Raw genomic sequence first — 17,520 nt, 5'->3', positions numbered from 1 at the left:
TTTTTTAATTAAAAATAGAGACAGGGTTTCACCATGTTGCCCAGACTGGTCTTGAACTCCTGGACTCAAGTGATCCGCCTGCCTAGTCCTCCCAAAGTGCTGGGATTATAGGCATGAGCTACCACGCCCAGCCTCATTGTGCTGTTTTAAAGACCAGAGAATGAAAAATTTTAAATCTTTGCACCATCCTTGTTTATTCAGTTACTTAGGATATGTTTGGTCTTCTTTTTTTATCACAGGCAACTTCAGAGTGGACATTGGATTACCCCCCTTTCTTTGCATGGTTTGAGTATATCCTGTCACATGTCGCCAAATATTTTGATCAAGAGATGCTGAATGTTCGTAATTTGAATTACTCCAGCTCAAGGACCTTACTTTTCCAGAGATTTTCCGTCATCTTTATGGATATACTCTTTGTGTATGCTGTCCATGAGTAAGTCTGGAGCATGTCATTTTGTGTGGAAGATATTGAAGAAATATTACAGTGTTAAGTAGTATTAACTTATTCCTGATTTAGGAGGAGCAAAGTTTATATGATAGCAAATGCTAGAACATTGAAAAATTGTATTGTGCTTTAAACTACATGTTTAAATCTCTCTAGCTGAATCTTGTGGAAGAAATGGGGATAAGGTGGAGTTACAAGGCAGAGGTGGAACAAGAGATTATGAATGTTGTGAAAAGAAGTAGTCCCAAGTATAGTTCTAGGGCCATTTCTCCCACCCAGAATAGCTCCATATGTTTTTCTTTGCTTCCTTGCAGCAGGCCCCCAGAGGCTTCCGTCACCTACATTATCTTGGGGGATGCACACGGTACATGCACAGTAGCGCACACGTATGCATTGTGCTAACCACCAAAGCCTTCCTTTCCGGAGCTTTCATTCTAGTAAATGCAAGAAATTTCACTGAGTGCTTTTAGTTGTTTCTGTATGCTTTCCTTTATGAAGACTCTTTATTATTTTAAATTATGCTTATGTTTTAAATTTTTATGTTTTATAACTTCTACTTATAAGTTAATTTTAAGTATTGAATACACATATATAGAATGTCTTGCACAGTGACTTCCAAGTACTAAGTTTCAGTTTCAGTTAATGTCAGTTTCCATTCTTTCCTAATTTTTTTTTTTTTTTTTCCCAAGATAGAATCTTGCTCTGTCACCCAGGCTGGAGTGCTGTGGCACGATCTCGGCTCACTATAAAACTCCGCCTTCTGGGTTCAAGCAATTCTCTTGCCTCAGCCTCCTGAGTAGCTGGGATTACAGGTGCACACCACCATGGCCGGCTAATTTTGTATTTTAGTAGAGACAGGGTTTCCCCATGTTGGCCAGGCTGGTCTTGAACTCCTGACTTCGTGATCCACCCACCTCAGCCTCCCAAAGTGCTGGGATTACAGGCATGAGCTACTGTGCCGGTCTCATTCTTTCCTAACTCTTAAGCTTGCTGATGTGATTGTGACAGAACAGTGACTAGTGTTCATTTAATGACCCTTGTCATAAATGGATCGTTTCTGTTTGTGAGGCCCTCTACACTGAACCCTTGCCCCAGTCAGTAAAGAGTCCCTTGGGAATGTCTTAACCCTTGCACATTCTCATTGAATAATCCCGTTTGAAATCCTTCCTTTCAATCTGTTTATGACCTGGCAAGAGTTGAAAGGGAAAGTAATTTTAGTATACTCTTTTAACTCAAAATGTTTGAATTCAAGCTTCCAGGGAAAGAGTATACCAGCACAAAGGGAGAGAAAATAGAATTCATTTCCATCTGCAAAGTAGAGGGAATAGTTAAAAAGGTTGTTGAAAGGCCAGGCATAGTGGCTTATGCCTGTAACCCCAGCACTTTGGGAGGCCAAGGCTAGTGTATTGCTTGAGCTCAGGAGTTTGAGACCAGCCTGGGTACCACGGTGAAACCCTGCCTCTACTAAAAATACAAAAATTAGCCGGCTCTGGTTGCCAGGAACTGTTGTCCCAGCTACTTGGGAGGCTGAGGCAGAGGATCTCTTGAACCTGAGAGGTCAAGGCTGTGGTGAGCTGTGATTATGCCACTGCACTCCATCCTGGGCAATAGGCTGAGACCCTGTCTAAAAAAAAAAAAAAAAAAAAAAAAAAAATTGAAATCTGTGTGTCAGTTCCCAGAACCAAGCATGATATACAGATTATTAACTTACTGAATTTTCTCAATGACCCTGTAAGTTTATTGCCTCTTCATGAGGGAACTGAGGCTCCATACGGGAAAAGGAGGATACCTTTGCTAGTCCCCCTTTAATTGCATCTATTATTTGTTTTAGGTTTATAATGTTAGAATTTGCCACTATTCAAATGTAACACATTTTAAATATTGTCTTTTATAGAATAATACATCCCCATTGTGAAAACTTTGGAAAAGCACACACACGCAAAGTAAAAATGATTCATACTCCCCCACCTGTACTAACCACTATTAACATTTTGGTGTATGTTAGTTTAGTCTCTTTTCTGTGTTCAAATATAATTTTCATAAAATAAAAATAGGATCTTACTGTTTTGTCACCTGCTGTTGTCACTTAGTAATATATCTCAACATTTAAATGACATGCATTTTACATAAGGGTTTTAAATTATCATTTGGACCGTCAGGAGCTGCACATTTGCAGTTCTGTTCTTAATTTGGCTGGTATTATGATACATAATTTAGAGTGCTAAATCAGCCTGGTCTGCAGTTTCTACTCTTAAGGACTGAAATAATATATGCTCTCTCAATTTTCAAAATCCTTACTTTGGGGTTTACGTGACTTTTTATTTTTAATTTTATTAAATGAAGACTTTGTTTTAGATCAGCATAGCTTAGAAAAAGACATGGAATAGGCCCTGAGGTCCTTGTTTGTGCTACCCCCCCCCTTTTTTTTTTTCTAGTGACAAGGTCTTACTATATCTCCCAGGCTGGCCTCAGACTCCCAAGCTCAAGTGGTCCTCTCACTTCATCTTCCTGAGTACCCAGGCACCTGCCACCCTGCTCAGCTTGCTGTGACCTTTTTAAGAAATCAAGAATGGCATGGACTTTGGGATGCCAGGGCAGGAGGATCGCTCGAGCCCAGGAGTTCAAGATCAGCCTGGGCAACATAGTGATACCCCATCCCTTCCAAAAAAAGAAAAGAAAATTGGAAAAAAAAAAAAAAAAAAGAATGGCATGTAATTTGCCAGGAATGACTAATGTATCATAGCTTACTCTGCAGCAGTGATGTTCCAATGGAGAGCAAAGTTGTTTCTGTGTCTTTCCTAATGTCTCACTGTAGGTGCTGTAAATGCATTGACGGGAAAAAAGTGGGTAAAGAACTTACAGAAAAGCCAAAATTTATTCTATCGGTATTACTTCTGTGGAACTTTGGGTTATTAATTGTGGATCGTATCCTTGATATTCTATGTACTATTCCCTTACTTATTCTGATATATACTAATATAAGATTAATGTTTTCTGTAATAATGATTGGAGATGTGAGCTGCTTCTGAAAATGGGTGTGGGGTGGGTTAGTAGGCTCACTTAACTGTGTGGTCTCTGCCCAACTTCACTGGACTCTGAGGTTAGAGTATTTCATTTCTGAAAAATTAGTGGGATATGTGAGAACCAGCTAAATCATCAATAAAACAATGTACTGAGATTGTGAACTATTTTTAGATTAATCTGATATGTATATTAAATAGTTTTATAACACGTTATTCCAAATACCTTTAATTGGAAAAGGCATATCACAGTGTGCATGTGGGAATGGTCAGGCATTCGTGCTTTTCTACCATCTTGGCTTACCACATATTAAAAGGCAAAGTTTTTAAATTCAAGGCTTCTGAATGTAATTAAAATCCTCATAATGGATGCTGATAGTTGCAATTTTCATAAAGGTAGCCTGGTGTGGAGGAAAGCACCCAGACTCTGGTTTCAATGTAACCTGAACTCAAATCTTAGTTGCCATTAGCAGCTTTAGGACCATGAGTGGATGAATGTCTCTGAGGCTTAATCTCTTAATCTCTAAAGTATCTCTAAAGAGGATAATTCTAAATACCTCACAGGTTCATTGTGAGGCTTAATACATAAGATGGTATATGTCCTATAAACGATGCAATGCTGCATGCAGGTGGCCTTACTAGCAGTTAGGCCCCTTCCTTTCTCATCCCTAATTGTAAAAAACAAATAAAAAAAGTCTTGCCTCTTAGCTGTGGGGCCTTTAAGGTAGAAAAGGTAGGAAAACGTGGGAAAGTTTTGTTTTCTTCTTAAACATAAATTTCTTTTAAATGAAAAAAATGTGTATATTTTAAATCATCATCTAGTCTAAGATATCATTAAACATAAGTTTCTTTCCTTTTTTTTTTTTTCTGAGACAGTCTTGCTCTGTCACCCAGACTGGAGTGCAGTGGCACAATCTCAGCTCACTGCAATGTCCGCCTCCTGTGTTCAAGTGATTCTTGTGCTTCAGCCTCCCAAGTGGCTGGGACTACAGTTGTGTGCCACAACATCTAAGTTTCGTATTTTTGGTAGAGATGGGGGTTTGCCATGTTATCCAGGCTGGTCTTGAATGCCTGCTCTCACGTGATCTACCCATGTCAGCCTCCCAAAGTGCTGGGATTGCAGGTGTGAGCCACCACGCTTCCAAATGTAAGTTTCAACTGAAGATTTGACTATGGTGTTTGCTTTGGCAAAATGGGAATGATACAGAGATTAGCAAAACTAAAAATATGTATTTAGGCCGGGTGCAGTGGCTCATGCCTGTAATACCAGCACTTTGGGAGGCCAAGGTGGAGGGATCACAAGGTCAGGAGTTCGAGACCAGCCTGGCCAACATAGTGAAAGCCCATCTCTACTAAAAATACAAAAAAATTAGCCGGGTGTGGTGGTATGCGCCTGTAGTCCCAGCTACTCAGGAGGCTGAGGCAGGAGAATCGCTTGAACCCAGGAGGAGACGGAGACTGCAGTGAGCCGAGACTGCGCCATTGCACTCCAGCCTGGGTGACAGTGAGACTCCATCTCAAAAAAAAAAATGTATTTTAAAAAAAATTTGACTCTGTTTATAGAAAACTTATTTATGAGCAGTCCACATTAGTAGTAGTATTTTTTTGTCTTTAATTTTGCTGTTAAAGCATTTGGAATTTCTATACTTCATCAGCTGGTATAGTTCATTATGAATTTGGTATCCTCTGTTGTCTTTCCTTGACCTAAGCCCAGATATTCATTTTCAGTACAATGGCTTTTTATTTGGATTATTGCTACTCTCCATTGCACGATTATTTCAGGTAAACATAATTGTTAAATTAGATTTTTTCTCTTTTAGATAAGTTTTTAGATTGTAAAAGGAACAGTGTAGTGGGTGATGGGTAAATTTATTTGACTGTTTTGAGTTGCCAAGTGCTATAGACACTTTTATTGGGTATTTCTTACAAATTCCATCTTCACTTTTGACTGTGATTTTCTTCATTTAACAGATGAGAAAATTTTACTCCAAAAACTTATTAGCATGTGGCAGGCCTGAATTAAATTGAGTTTTTGTTTGTGTTTTGAGACAGTCCCACTCTGTCGTCCAGACTGGAGTACAGTGGCGCAATCTTAGCTCACTGCAACCTCTGTCTCTTGGGTTCAAGCCTCATGAGTAGCTGGGATTACAGGTGCGCACTACCACACCTGGCTAATTTTTGTATTTTTAGTAGAGACAGGGTCTCGCCATGTTGGCTCGAACTACTGACCTCAAGTGATCCTCCTGCCTCGGCCTCCCATAGTGCTGGGATTACAGGCATGAGCCCCTGCCCTAAATTACATTTTTTTTTTTTTTTTTTTTTTTTTTTTTTTTTTTTTTGAGACTGAGTCTCACTCTATCGCCCAGGCTGGAGTGCGGTGGCGCGATCTCGGGTCACTGCAACCTCTGCCTCCCAGGTTCAAGCGATTCTTGTTCCTCAGCCTCCAAGTAGCTGGAATTACAGGCACCCACCACCATGCCTGGCTAATTTTTGTATTTTTAGCAGAGATGGGGTTTCACCATGTTGACCAGGCTGGTCTCAAACTCCTGACCTCAAGTGATCTGCCCGCCTCAGCCTCCCAAAGTGCTGGGATTGCAGGCATGAGCCACCATGCCCGGCCCCTAAATTACATTTTCTTTGTCTGGTTGGGATCATTTATGTATGAATGAAATCTCTAGCAGCAGTCTTTACAATATAATAACTATGATGGTGGTACTTTACTATCAGCAGCATTAAGATTAATGTAATAGAAGGGGATTTGGAATCAGAAGAACTGTGTGTAATCCTGACTAATGTTAATGAGCTATGCAACTCAGGGCTTACTCGAATACATGGCTACTTAAGATTACATACATTCCATATATCTTTTTTTTTTCCAACGTCTTGCTCTGTCACCCAGGCTGGAGTGCAGTGGCGCTATCATGGCTCACTGCCTCCTCAAACTCCTGGGCTCAAGCAGTCCTCTCACCTCAGCCTCTTGAGTAGCTAGAACTACAGGTGCACGCCACCATACATGGCTAATTTTTTTTTTTTTTTTTTTTGGTAGAGAAGGGGGTTTCACTATCCAGGCTGGTCTTAAACTGCTGACCACAAGTGATCCTCCCACTCTGGCCTCCCAAAGTGCTGGGATTACAGGCAGGTCTTGAACTCCTGGCCTTGAACAATCCTCCTACCTCTGCTTCCTGAGTCTCTGAGATTACAGATGTGTGCCACCACACCTGGCTTACATATATCTTATTGAGTAAATTTTAGAACCATTCTGTGAAGTTGTTAGAATTATTATTCCTCCTATAGAGGAGGAAATCAGAAATTCAGATTTCGGGGCCATCCCTTTGTACATGGAATCAAAGTCTTTGGGAATGGGGCTTAAGAATCTCTAAGGAATTTTGATACACCGTCAGGCTTGGGAACTATTAACTGAAGGCAAGTTATTTAACCCTCCTAGCTTCATTTTCTCCATAAAATGAAATTTACCGTACATTCTTAGTTGTAAAATGGGACTACTTACTTCACAGGGACATTGGAAAGATCAAATTTGATAATCTAAAGTTCTTTGTCAACTATAAATGTCTGGATAAACTTTTCTCTTTGAACCATAAAAAGCCATATAACAATTAGAATATAATTGGTGTTCAGTGAATATTTGTTGGTTGCTTGTTGAACAAATAAAATTTGACTATGGAATCAGCTAGACCTTACCCAGATCTTAAAAAAGTTATAAAATTGAAGAGAGACCTGGAAGCATTCCCACTCTTTTTTGTTATTACTCCTAAAGCTACCTATTCTAGACCGTACCTGATGAGAGAAGGAACCTGGCCTTTCATGGTCCCTGTGGCAGTTTCCTCTGCAGAACATCAGGACTGTTATCTCATTTAATCTTTCCAAAATTACTGTGAGGTGGGTAGATTTCATTCAGACTTTCTTCTTCTTCTTCTTTTTTTTTTTTTGGAGACAGTGTCATGCTGTGTCACCCAGGCTGGAGAATGCAGTGGTGCAGTCACAGCACACTGTAACCTCAACCTCCTGGGCTCAAACAGTCATCCTGCCTCAACCCCCAGTTAGCTGGGACCACAGGTGCACACCACCACACCAGGCTAATTTTTGTCTTTTTCAGTAGAGATGGGGTTTCGCCATTTTGCTCAGGCTGGTCTTGAACTTCTGGGCTCAAGCAGTCTGCGCATCTCAGCCTCCCAAAGTGCTGGGATTTATAGGCGTCAGCCACCGCACCCAGCCAAAGTCTTACTATAACTTCTTAGTTATAGTAAGCAGCTGGTTTTGTTTTGTTTGTTCTTTTTTTTTTTTTTTTTGGAGACAGAGTCTTGCATTGTCACCCAGGCTGGAGTGCAGTGGCTGTGATCTCAGCTCACTGCAACCTCCACCTCACACGATTCTCCTGTCTCAGCCTCCTGAGTAGCTGGGATTACAGGCGCCCCACCACCATGCCTGGCTAATTTTTTGTATTTTTAGTAGAGACAGGGTTTCACTATGTTGGCCAGGCTGGTCTCGAACTCCTGACCTCAAGTGATCCACCCGCCTCGGCCTCCCAAAGTGCTGGGATTACAGGCGTGGGCCACCGTGGCTGGCCTTTGTTCTTTTTCCATCACAATACCTTTAGTTTTCCTAAGTAGTGTTAGGATCAAGTGCAGTAACTGGTGCCTTCAGCCTGATAGTGCTATATGTTACCTAATCTACAATATAAAATTTAATTGATATTTTTGGTAGCATAGCATCATATATATTTGTTCATGTTCTCATTCCCAGCCTTCTTTGGAAATCAACTCCAGCTATTCTGAAACTGTGAGGGGTGAAGGTGATTTAATTCTCTGGGTTCTAATTCCTAAGTGAGAATTTGCAGTCTGTTATTACTGATGACATGTAGGATATGATCTCAGCATAAGGCTTAGTACTTGATAAGTCTTTGTTGGAATAATGAATTTATGAACACACTATGCTCAGTATAAAACCTAGCTGGGCTGGCGCAGTGGCTCATGCCTGTAATCCCAGTACTTTGGGAGGCTGAGACTGGTGGATCACTTGAGGTCAGGAGTTTGAGACCAACCTGGCCAACATGGTGAAACCCCGTCTCTACTAAAAATACAAAAAAATTAGCCAGGTGTGGTGGTAGGCACCTATAATCCCAGCTACTTAGGAGGCTGAGGCAGGAGAGTTACTTGAACCTGGGAAGTAGAGGTTGCAGTAAGATGAGACCACGCCATTGCAGTCCAGCCTGGGCAACAAGAACAAAACTCCGTCTCAAAAAAAAAGCTAGCTGGAATCACTTGCCTATGTTTTCCTTATATTGGTTATAGGATATTTACCTTGGGCCAGGCATGGCGGTTCACGCCTGTAATCCCAGCACTTTGGGAGGCCAAGGCGGAAGGATCACTTGAGGCCAGGGTTTGAGACCAGTCTAGGCAACAAAATGAGATCCCATCTCTACAGAAAATGAAAGAATTAGCCAGGTGTGCTGGTGTGTACCTGTGGTCCCAGCTACACAGGAGGCTGAGGCAGGAGGATCTCTTGACCCCAGGAGGTCAAGGCTGAAGTAAACCAAGATCAGGCTGTTACACTCCAGCCTGGATGACAGTGAGAAGAAAAAAAAATTTTTTTTTTTTTTTTGAGACACAGGCTTGCTCAGTTGCCCAGGCTGGAATGCAGTGGCAAGATCATGGCTCACTGTAGTCTCAACCTGGGTTCAAGCAGTGCTCCCACCTCAGCCTCCCAAGTAGCAGAGACTACAGGCACATGCCACCATGCTTAGCTAATATTTGTATTTTTTTGTAGAGACAGAGTCTCACCTGTATTGCCCAGGCTGTTCTCAACTCCTGACCTCAAGTGAGCCTCCTGCCTTGGCCTCCCAAAATGCTGGGATTCCAGGTGTGACTTTAAAACATCTTATTATAGAACATTTAAATCATACAAAAGTAGAGAAAATAGTACAATGATCCACACACACACGGATTATTTTAAAACACATCCCAGATACTATATTTGTATTTCAGAATACATCTTTAAAAGTAGGTATTTGGCTGGGTGCAGTGGCTCATGCCTGTAATTCCAGCACTTTGGAAGGCTGAGGTGGGTGGATCACCTGAGGTCAGGAGTTTGAGACCAGCCTGGCCAACATGGTGAAACCCTGCCTCTACTAAAAAATACAAAAATTAGCCGGGTGTGTTGGCACACGCCTGTAGTCTCAGCTACTCAGGAGGCTGAGATAGGAGAATTGCTCGAACCGAGGAGGCGGAGGCTGCAGTGAGTCAGGATTGTGCCACTGTACTTCCGCCTAGGCAAGACAGAGCGAGACTCCATCTCAAAATAAAATAAAATAAAAGTAGGTATTGTTTATTTTTATTATTTATTTATTCATTTTGGAGACAGGGCCTCACTCTGTCACCCAAGTTGGAGTGCAATGGTGTCATCATGGCTCATTGCAGCCTCAGCCTCCAGAGTAGCTGGTGCTACAGGTGTAAGCCATCGTGCCTAGCTAATTTTTTAATTTTTTTGTAGAGACAGGGCCTCCCTATTTTGTCCAGGCTGGTCTTGAACTCCTGGGGTCAAGCAATCCTTCCTCCCTGGCTTACCAAAGTGCTGGGATTACAGGTGTGAGCCACCACGCTCAGCCTAATTTTAGTTTTTTTAATAACCTTTTTGTAGAATAATTTTAGCGTTCCAGAAAAGTTGTAGAAATAGTACAGAGAGTTCCTATATACCCCTCACCCATTTTCCCCCATTACCACCTTACATAACCATGGTACATTCATCAAGACTAAGAAAGCAGTATTGGTGCATTTGAATTTTACCCGTTTTTCTTTTAATGTCGTTTTTCTGTTCCAGGATTCAATCCAGGATACCACATTATTGCATTTCATTTACCCTGAATTTTAAAGTGATATTTCCCTTTTAAATCTCCTAGAAAAGGCATATGGAAGGAGCATTTCTCTTTGCTGTTCTCCTACATTTCAAGCACATCTACCTCTATGTAGCACCAGCTTATGGTGTATATCTGCTGCGATCCTACTGTTTCACTGCAAATAAACCAGGCAAGTTTTGGTGATAATAGCAAAAACATTTTTGATTTTTTCCTTACTGTGTTGACTTGGTGGCTTGCTTGATAAGAAGGTTTTATGGAGCACAGCAGATACCTCAGCGGCTGATCTCGTAAGCCCTTTACCCATTCTCGCTTTTCTTTGCTCTTGCCACATCATGAATAGGTTGCTGTACTGTTGTGGGATACTTCTAGTTTTAGCACATGATATAGGTTATGGTTAATGTTCCTTTCCATCTTCCTGGTTACTGATAATGTTCCTTTTCTGTAGATGGATCTATTCGATGGAACAGTTTCAGCTTTGTTCGTGTTATTTCCCTGGGACTGGTTGTTTTCCTAGTTTCTGCTCTTTCATTGGGTCCTTTCCTAGCCTTGGTAAGCCTTTTTTTTTTCTATTAATACATGTTCTTTGTTGGTGTTTAGAAAACATAATAAAGCCAGGAATATATAAAATAAGTAAAAGCTACTTTTTTCCTAGTCTTCCTACCCAACTTGACTCCCCAAAGATAGGGTAGTATTCCCTTTTTTTTTTTTAAAGATGGAGTCTCGCTCTATCGCCCAGGCTGGAATGCAGTGGCGTGATCTCAGCTCACTGCAACCTCCACCTCCTGGATTCAAGCAATTCTCCTGTCTCAGCCTCCTGAATAGCTGGGATTACAGGCGCATGCCACCACGCCTGGCTACTTTTTGTATTTTTAGTAGAGACAGGGTTTCACCGTGTTCGTCAGGCTGGTCTCGAACTCCTGACCTCAGGTGATCCACCCGCCTCAGCCTCCCAAAGTGCTGGGATTACAGGTGTGAGCCACCGCTCCTGGCCCAATAGGGTAGTATTCTTTCAGACATTTTTGTGCACATTCAAATATGTATATATGTATACATATATATGTTTATACGTTACACATACACACACACAGAATTGATCTTCATTATTTGTATATTCTGTACTTGTAAGTTTACCTACTTGATAAAATGTATTTGTAACAAAATCAATAATTTTGTAGTCTTACATGGACAGCAAACATTCTGAAGTGCATAGAATTTAACAGATGTTCAGATATTTTCTTTTTTCCTCTTCTTCCTTGCCCTGAAATCAGCTAATTAATTTTAATTCTTACTAAAACTGAAATGCATCACATCTTTTGTAGTCTTCCCAGCTCTCCCCTTCACCCTAGTAGACATGGATAAGCTGCAGTCTGTGTTTTGCTTTATAGCTTGTAAATTCTTCCATTATTATACTTACAATAGTATGGACTGGTATTCAAAGTATTTTTATGTATATTGTCCCACTGGACAGTGGACAAAGTGAGACCAAAAAAGGTTCTGTGAACTTACATTGTGGTGAGCATACAACCACTTACCTGAAGGAATAGAGACTAGAACCCAGACCCCATAACTTTCTACACACTATACCATAGAGAGTTCCCTAGTTCTCTTTTTGAATTTGAAAAAGATTGATGACTGTTTAATTAGTTTCATTTCTCTTTTCAACAGAATCAGCTGCCTCAAGTCTTTTCCCGACTCTTTCCTTTCAAGAGGGGCCTCTGTCATGCATATTGGGCTCCAAACTTCTGGGCTTTGTACAATGCGTTGGACAAAGTGCTGTCTGTCATCGGTATGGTAGCGAGCATTTTTAACTCAGACTCTGAATATTGAAAGAACTAGGCACATGGAGAAATGGAAGAACCTTTGTGTTTTGAATGTGGCCGAATTGTTTGTTCTCCAGTCCTGCATTTCAGCCTTCAGGATGAACAGGGGGAGCAGTTCTTGGGACTGAGGCTTTAGTGCAATAAACAGACTGTTTTCCTTATAAAAGCTCCTTGTGGTAATGAGGTTACTGATCCTTTCCTGTGGAAAAAGTAAAATATTTAGACACTCTATAAAGGTAATTTTTGCCTTAATTAAAAAATTATTTGGCAGCAGCAGTTAACCCTACTTTTTTCCCCCTTTCTCACCATTCCTATTCAAACCCCTACTTATTTTTAGAGACAGGGTCTCACTGTGTCACCCAGGCTGGAGTGCTGTGGTGTTGAGATCATAGCGCACTGCAGCCTTAAATTCCTGTGCTCCAACAATCCTCTTGACTCAGCCCCCTGAGTTGCTGGGACCACAGGTGCATACCACCACACCTGGCTGATTTTTAAATTTTTGTTTTTTAGAGATGAGGGTCTCACTGTGTTGCCCGGAGTGGGATCAAACTTTTAGTCTCAAGTGATCCTCCCACCTTGGCTTCCCAAAGTGCTGGGATTACCAGCACAAGCCACCATGCCCAGCCCACCCCACTTTTAAACCTAAACATATAAGAACAAGAAAGAAGAATATGTAAGTTGTGACTCTGGGTATTAAACCAATAAGGAAAATAACCCTGCATTTTAACATGAGATGAGAAGAAATGAAAAACCCAGGCTATGCTTTTAAAATTTGAGTTATAATGAAAATAAGTTATGCTTTGAGATGGTTCTACTAAAAATAACTCACTCTGGGTAACACAGTCTTTCATTTGTGAATACAACCTAGCTTGGTGAGAAAATGTCATGATCAAGAGTGGTGGTCAGCAAACTTTTTCTGTAACTGGCCAAATAATATTTTGAGCTGTGCAGGCCACACCCAGTGTGTGTATATATGTGTGTCTGTGTCTGTATTTGTGTATGCACACATTTGTTTAAAACCACATAAAAGTAAAAACCATTCATAGCTTCAGTGCTGTGCAAAAACTGGGCACAGGCTAGATTCGGCCCTTGGACTCCAGATCTGGAATCTGATGACTTGGTTTGGAGGCTCACCTGCATAAATGGCTATTGCAATGTGTGGCATTGACAAGTCATTTTGCTTTCGTCTTACTTTCCTCACTGTACGAAAGGCATGCTAGTACTTTACCTGTTCCCATACGGTGTGTTGTGAGGAACAGAAGCAAAATTTTAAAATTTTAGGTTTAAAACTAGGTTATCAGCAGCAGGGACTTTGGAGCCAGACAAACCTGAGTTCAGTTTTACCACCTGTTAGTTGTGTGACTTTGGGCAGGTTACTCCATCTCTGTACCTCGGGGCTAAAAGTAGTAAGTGCAGAGCCCTGGGCGCATGATAGACACTCCATGCATGGTGGCCACTCTTACTGTTTTTGATAAGTACTTGGAGGAAATCATACACTGTGTATGTGATGACCTATACATTGTGTCACCATGTTGCTCACTGTGAATCTAGCCTTGATGTACATGGCATTCTTACAGAGTAATTCCTAACATTTATATTTCAAAAACAGCTTTAGACAGCCAGCACAGTATGAGGTACAAGGGTCAGTTGCCTTGTCTGAGTCTGGAAGCTACACTGTACCTCACTTGTGTGTTTGTCTCTTTGAAGATGTTTTACGTGGAAAGTCAGTGTCAGAGTTAGACAACTTTGTTTTAGGGAGATAGTTAATAGCTGTAAGAGAGAATCAGCAGGCCAAAGGGGAAAGGGGAAGAGGTTAGTAAGTAGAAAATATTTTGGTAGTCTACATCTTTCCCACATTGCACTCATTTTCACTGGCATTTGACAGGGCCCTATAGGGACTCAGACTGTCGCTGTCTGTCCTATTATCCGGAGCTTGTTGAGGCTTGTATTGTCATTCTCTGATTTGATTTATTTAATAGCCAAGTATTTATTGAGCTCCTATGTACTGGGGATAGAAATGAACTCATCATCATTCCTGCCTTCAAGGAATACAGTATAGTAGAGGAAATGAGCACATAAACAAGTGCAGTGCCTTGTGGTGAACACTGCTAGAGTGAGCTCACTCGGCTGGGCGCGTTGGCTCAGGCATGTAATCCTAGCACTTTGGGAGGCCGAGGTGGGCGAATCACCTGAAGTCAGGAGTTCGAGACCAGTCTGGCCAACATGGTGACACCCTGTCTCTACTAAAAATACAAAAATTAGCCAGGCATGGTGGCACATGCCTGTAATCTCAGTTACTGGGGAGGCTGAGGCAGGAGAATCACTGCAACCTGGAACGTGGGAGGCAGAGGCTGCAGTGAGCCTAGATGGTGCCACTGCTTTCCAGCCTCTGTCTCTTGGTGACAGAGTGAGACTCCAGCTCAAAAAAAAAAAAAAAAGTACACTCACAAGAAAATCAGTTCTACTTATTGATTTAGGAACTTTCTCAGATGATTGAATTGGAAGTTAATGAGCAGAGGGATACAGGTGTTAAGAGTGGTATATTGAGGACCCACAGTTATTTCATTGTGGCCAAGCTGCATTTAACAAAGTAGAGATGAGATTGGACAGGTGGGAAGGGGCAACAAGACCATGGAAGACACTGGATACTATGTTTAGGAATACAGGGTTTCTCCTATAGAGACAAAGGATTCAAAGTTCCTTCATGACATGCTCAGACTGTTCTAGAAGCTTGCTTTCAGAGGTGAGAGCAGATTACCATTTGTGCCACCTGCTGGCAAGTTTCCTATAAGCTGCTCAAATTCCCTGTTCTAATGCAAAGAGCTGCTTTATGTATTATAATCTTGAGACCAGAGGCATTTTGGGTAGAATAGTATAGGACTAAATTGATGAAAGCTTAGCTTTGAAGCATCAATAAGTTAGTAGCTTACTTTTTTCCTCAAGGAATTACTTGTTAATATATGGTATCTCGCTGATAAAGATAAAAATAAAACAAAATGTCTGTTTAATAGGTTTGAAATTGAAATTTCTTGATCCCAACAATATTCCCAAGGCCTCAATGACAAGTGGTTTGGTTCAGCAGTTTCAACACACAGTCCTTCCCTCAGTGACTCCCTTGGCAACCCTCATCTGCACACTGATTGCCATATTGGTAAGAACTCAACAGATGGTACTCATTTCTTAAGTTTTCTCTGCTTTCCTTTTGTCTGGCTGATTAAATTTCAACTTTCAAGCTCTTCCAACTGTAGGATAAATTTCATGCCTGTAATCCTTCTGCAGACTGAAGCATTTCCTAGCAATTCTTAGAGTAACTTGGAACACCATAAGGAAGGATTACCAGTAAAGCCTCTGTGAGAGATTCTTGCCAGTGGCTGTTAGACCATCTGTTCACCGTGGGGGAAGGGAAAAAGAAAAGCCCAGGGAGGAAGAGGCATGGATCATGCTGCGAAGAAAGAAGGAAATGTTTGTGGCAGGGACATCCAGATTTGGTTTGTTTTTCTCATCCTTAGCTAAATCATCAAAATTCCAAATGTATCTGGACAGCGTGGATGTTTTGTCTTGATGGTGATAATGAGTTGAGAGAGTCGACAATGGCTTTTTGAGCCTAAGATGAGTCTAATATGAGTAAGATGCTCTTAGAGGCCTCATTCTAAGTACTTTAGAAATTTTCGTTTATAAAATTTCATTAGTGATTGCAGTGACTTCAATTTCATGGTATAATTTTAGTAGAATTCAATATAAACAACTCAATCCTTTTGATAATTACACTCATCTTTAGTTTTGGTTTCTGAATGTTTCAAACCTGCTAGCTAGCAACCACCTGACTCCACTTAATTACATGGCAGTACAGGTATGTAGATAATTAAGCTCTGTTGGCCTGTTTGTTCACAGATTTTAATTGAGGTAAAACGTTTTTCCTAAAATTTCAGCCTTATGAGGTACATATAGTTTCTATGGCCTTCCAGCCCATAAAACTAGATATTTGTTAATATGGTAAATCTAATTTATTGGCTCAAAAGTATCTATGGACTTCTGTAGTTTGACCTATTAGGTTCATTAATAAGTGAACTATTAGTAAACTATGAAGATATAGTAAGTTGTTAGACGGTAGATCACAGAACTTAATTATTAATTTTAATAGTATAATTAATTCTTTTTTTTTTTTTTGAGAGACAGAGTTTTACTCTGTCGTCCAGGCTGGAGTGCAGTGGTGATTCTCCTGCCTCAGCCTCCCGAGTAGCTGGGATTACAGGCGCCTGCCACCACACTCGACTAATGTTTTTGCAGCTTTTTTGTTTTTGTTTTTGTTTTTTGAGACGGAGTCTTGCTCTCTCGCCAGGCTGGAGTGTAGTGGCACGATCTCAGCTCACTGCAACCCCCACCTCCCGGGTTCAAGCGATTCCCCTGCCTCAGCCTTCTGACTAGCTGGAACTATGGGCACACATCACCACACCCGGCTAATTTTTTTTTAAATTTTAGTAGAGACAGGGTTTCACCATGTTGGCCAAGATGGTCTCGATCTCCTGACCTCGTAATCCACCCACCTCGGCCTTCCAAAGTGCTGGGATTACAGGTGTGAGCCACCACACCTGGCCTTTTTTGTAGTTTTTAGTAGAGACGGGGTTTCACCATCTTGGCCAGGCTGGTCTTGAACTCCTGACCTCGTGATCCACTCACTTCAGCCTCCCAAAGTTCTAGGATTACAAGCATGAGCCATCACGCCTGGCCAATATTTTTTTTTTTTTTTTTTTTTTTTTGAGATGGAGTCTCGCTCTGTCACCTAGGCTGAAATGCAGTGGTGCAATTTCAGCTCATTGCAACCTCTGCCTCCCGGGTTCAAGTGATTCTCTTGCCTCAGCCTCCAGAGTACCAGGGAATACAGGTATGTGCCACCATACCCAGCTAATTTTTTTTTGTATTTTTAGTAGAGATGAGTTTCACTCATTGGTCAGGCTGCTCTTGAACTCCTAACCTCAAGTGATCTGCCTGCCTTGGCCTCCCCAAGTGCTGGGATTATAGGCATGAGCCACCATGCTCAGCCAGTAGAATTAATTTTAATGAGTTAACTATATACATCAAGGCCAGGTGTGGTGGCTGAAACCTGTAATCCCAGCACTTTGGGAGGCCAAGGCGGGCAGATCACGAGGTCAGGATTTAGAGACCAGCCTGGCCAAGATGGTGATACCCTGTCTCTATTAAAAATACAAAAATTAGCTGGGCGTGGTGGTGGGCACCTGTAATCCCAGCTACTCGGGAGGCTGAGGCAGGAGAATCACTTGAACCCGGGAGGCAGAGGTTGCAGTGAGCTGAGATCGTGCCACTGCACTCCAGCCTGGGCGACAGAGCGAGACTCCATCTCAAAAA

The 17,520-nt window shown here is 41.5% G+C and overlaps 1 protein-coding gene across 1 annotated transcript in view; it reads left to right on the top strand.

Moving 5' to 3' along the window:
- Positions 1 to 17,520, top strand: part of ALG8 (ALG8 alpha-1,3-glucosyltransferase) — a 37,330-nt gene that overhangs the window by 15,700 nt on the left and 4,110 nt on the right. The window contains 7 exon segments of the mRNA XM_017893533.1: positions 240 to 433; positions 3,261 to 3,370; positions 5,180 to 5,247; positions 10,379 to 10,505; positions 10,782 to 10,885; positions 12,002 to 12,122; positions 15,168 to 15,332. Coding sequence (XP_017749022.1) covers positions 240 to 433; positions 3,261 to 3,370; positions 5,180 to 5,247; positions 10,379 to 10,505; positions 10,782 to 10,885; positions 12,002 to 12,122; positions 15,168 to 15,332 — 889 coding nt within the window.

The sequence above is a fragment of the Rhinopithecus bieti genome, unplaced genomic scaffold, assembly GCF_001698545.2.
Source record: "Rhinopithecus bieti isolate Rb0 unplaced genomic scaffold, ASM169854v2 scaffold_23868, whole genome shotgun sequence".
Lineage (NCBI taxonomy): Eukaryota > Metazoa > Chordata > Mammalia > Primates > Cercopithecidae > Rhinopithecus > Rhinopithecus bieti.
This window is presented reverse-complemented; position numbering and strand designations above follow the sequence as displayed.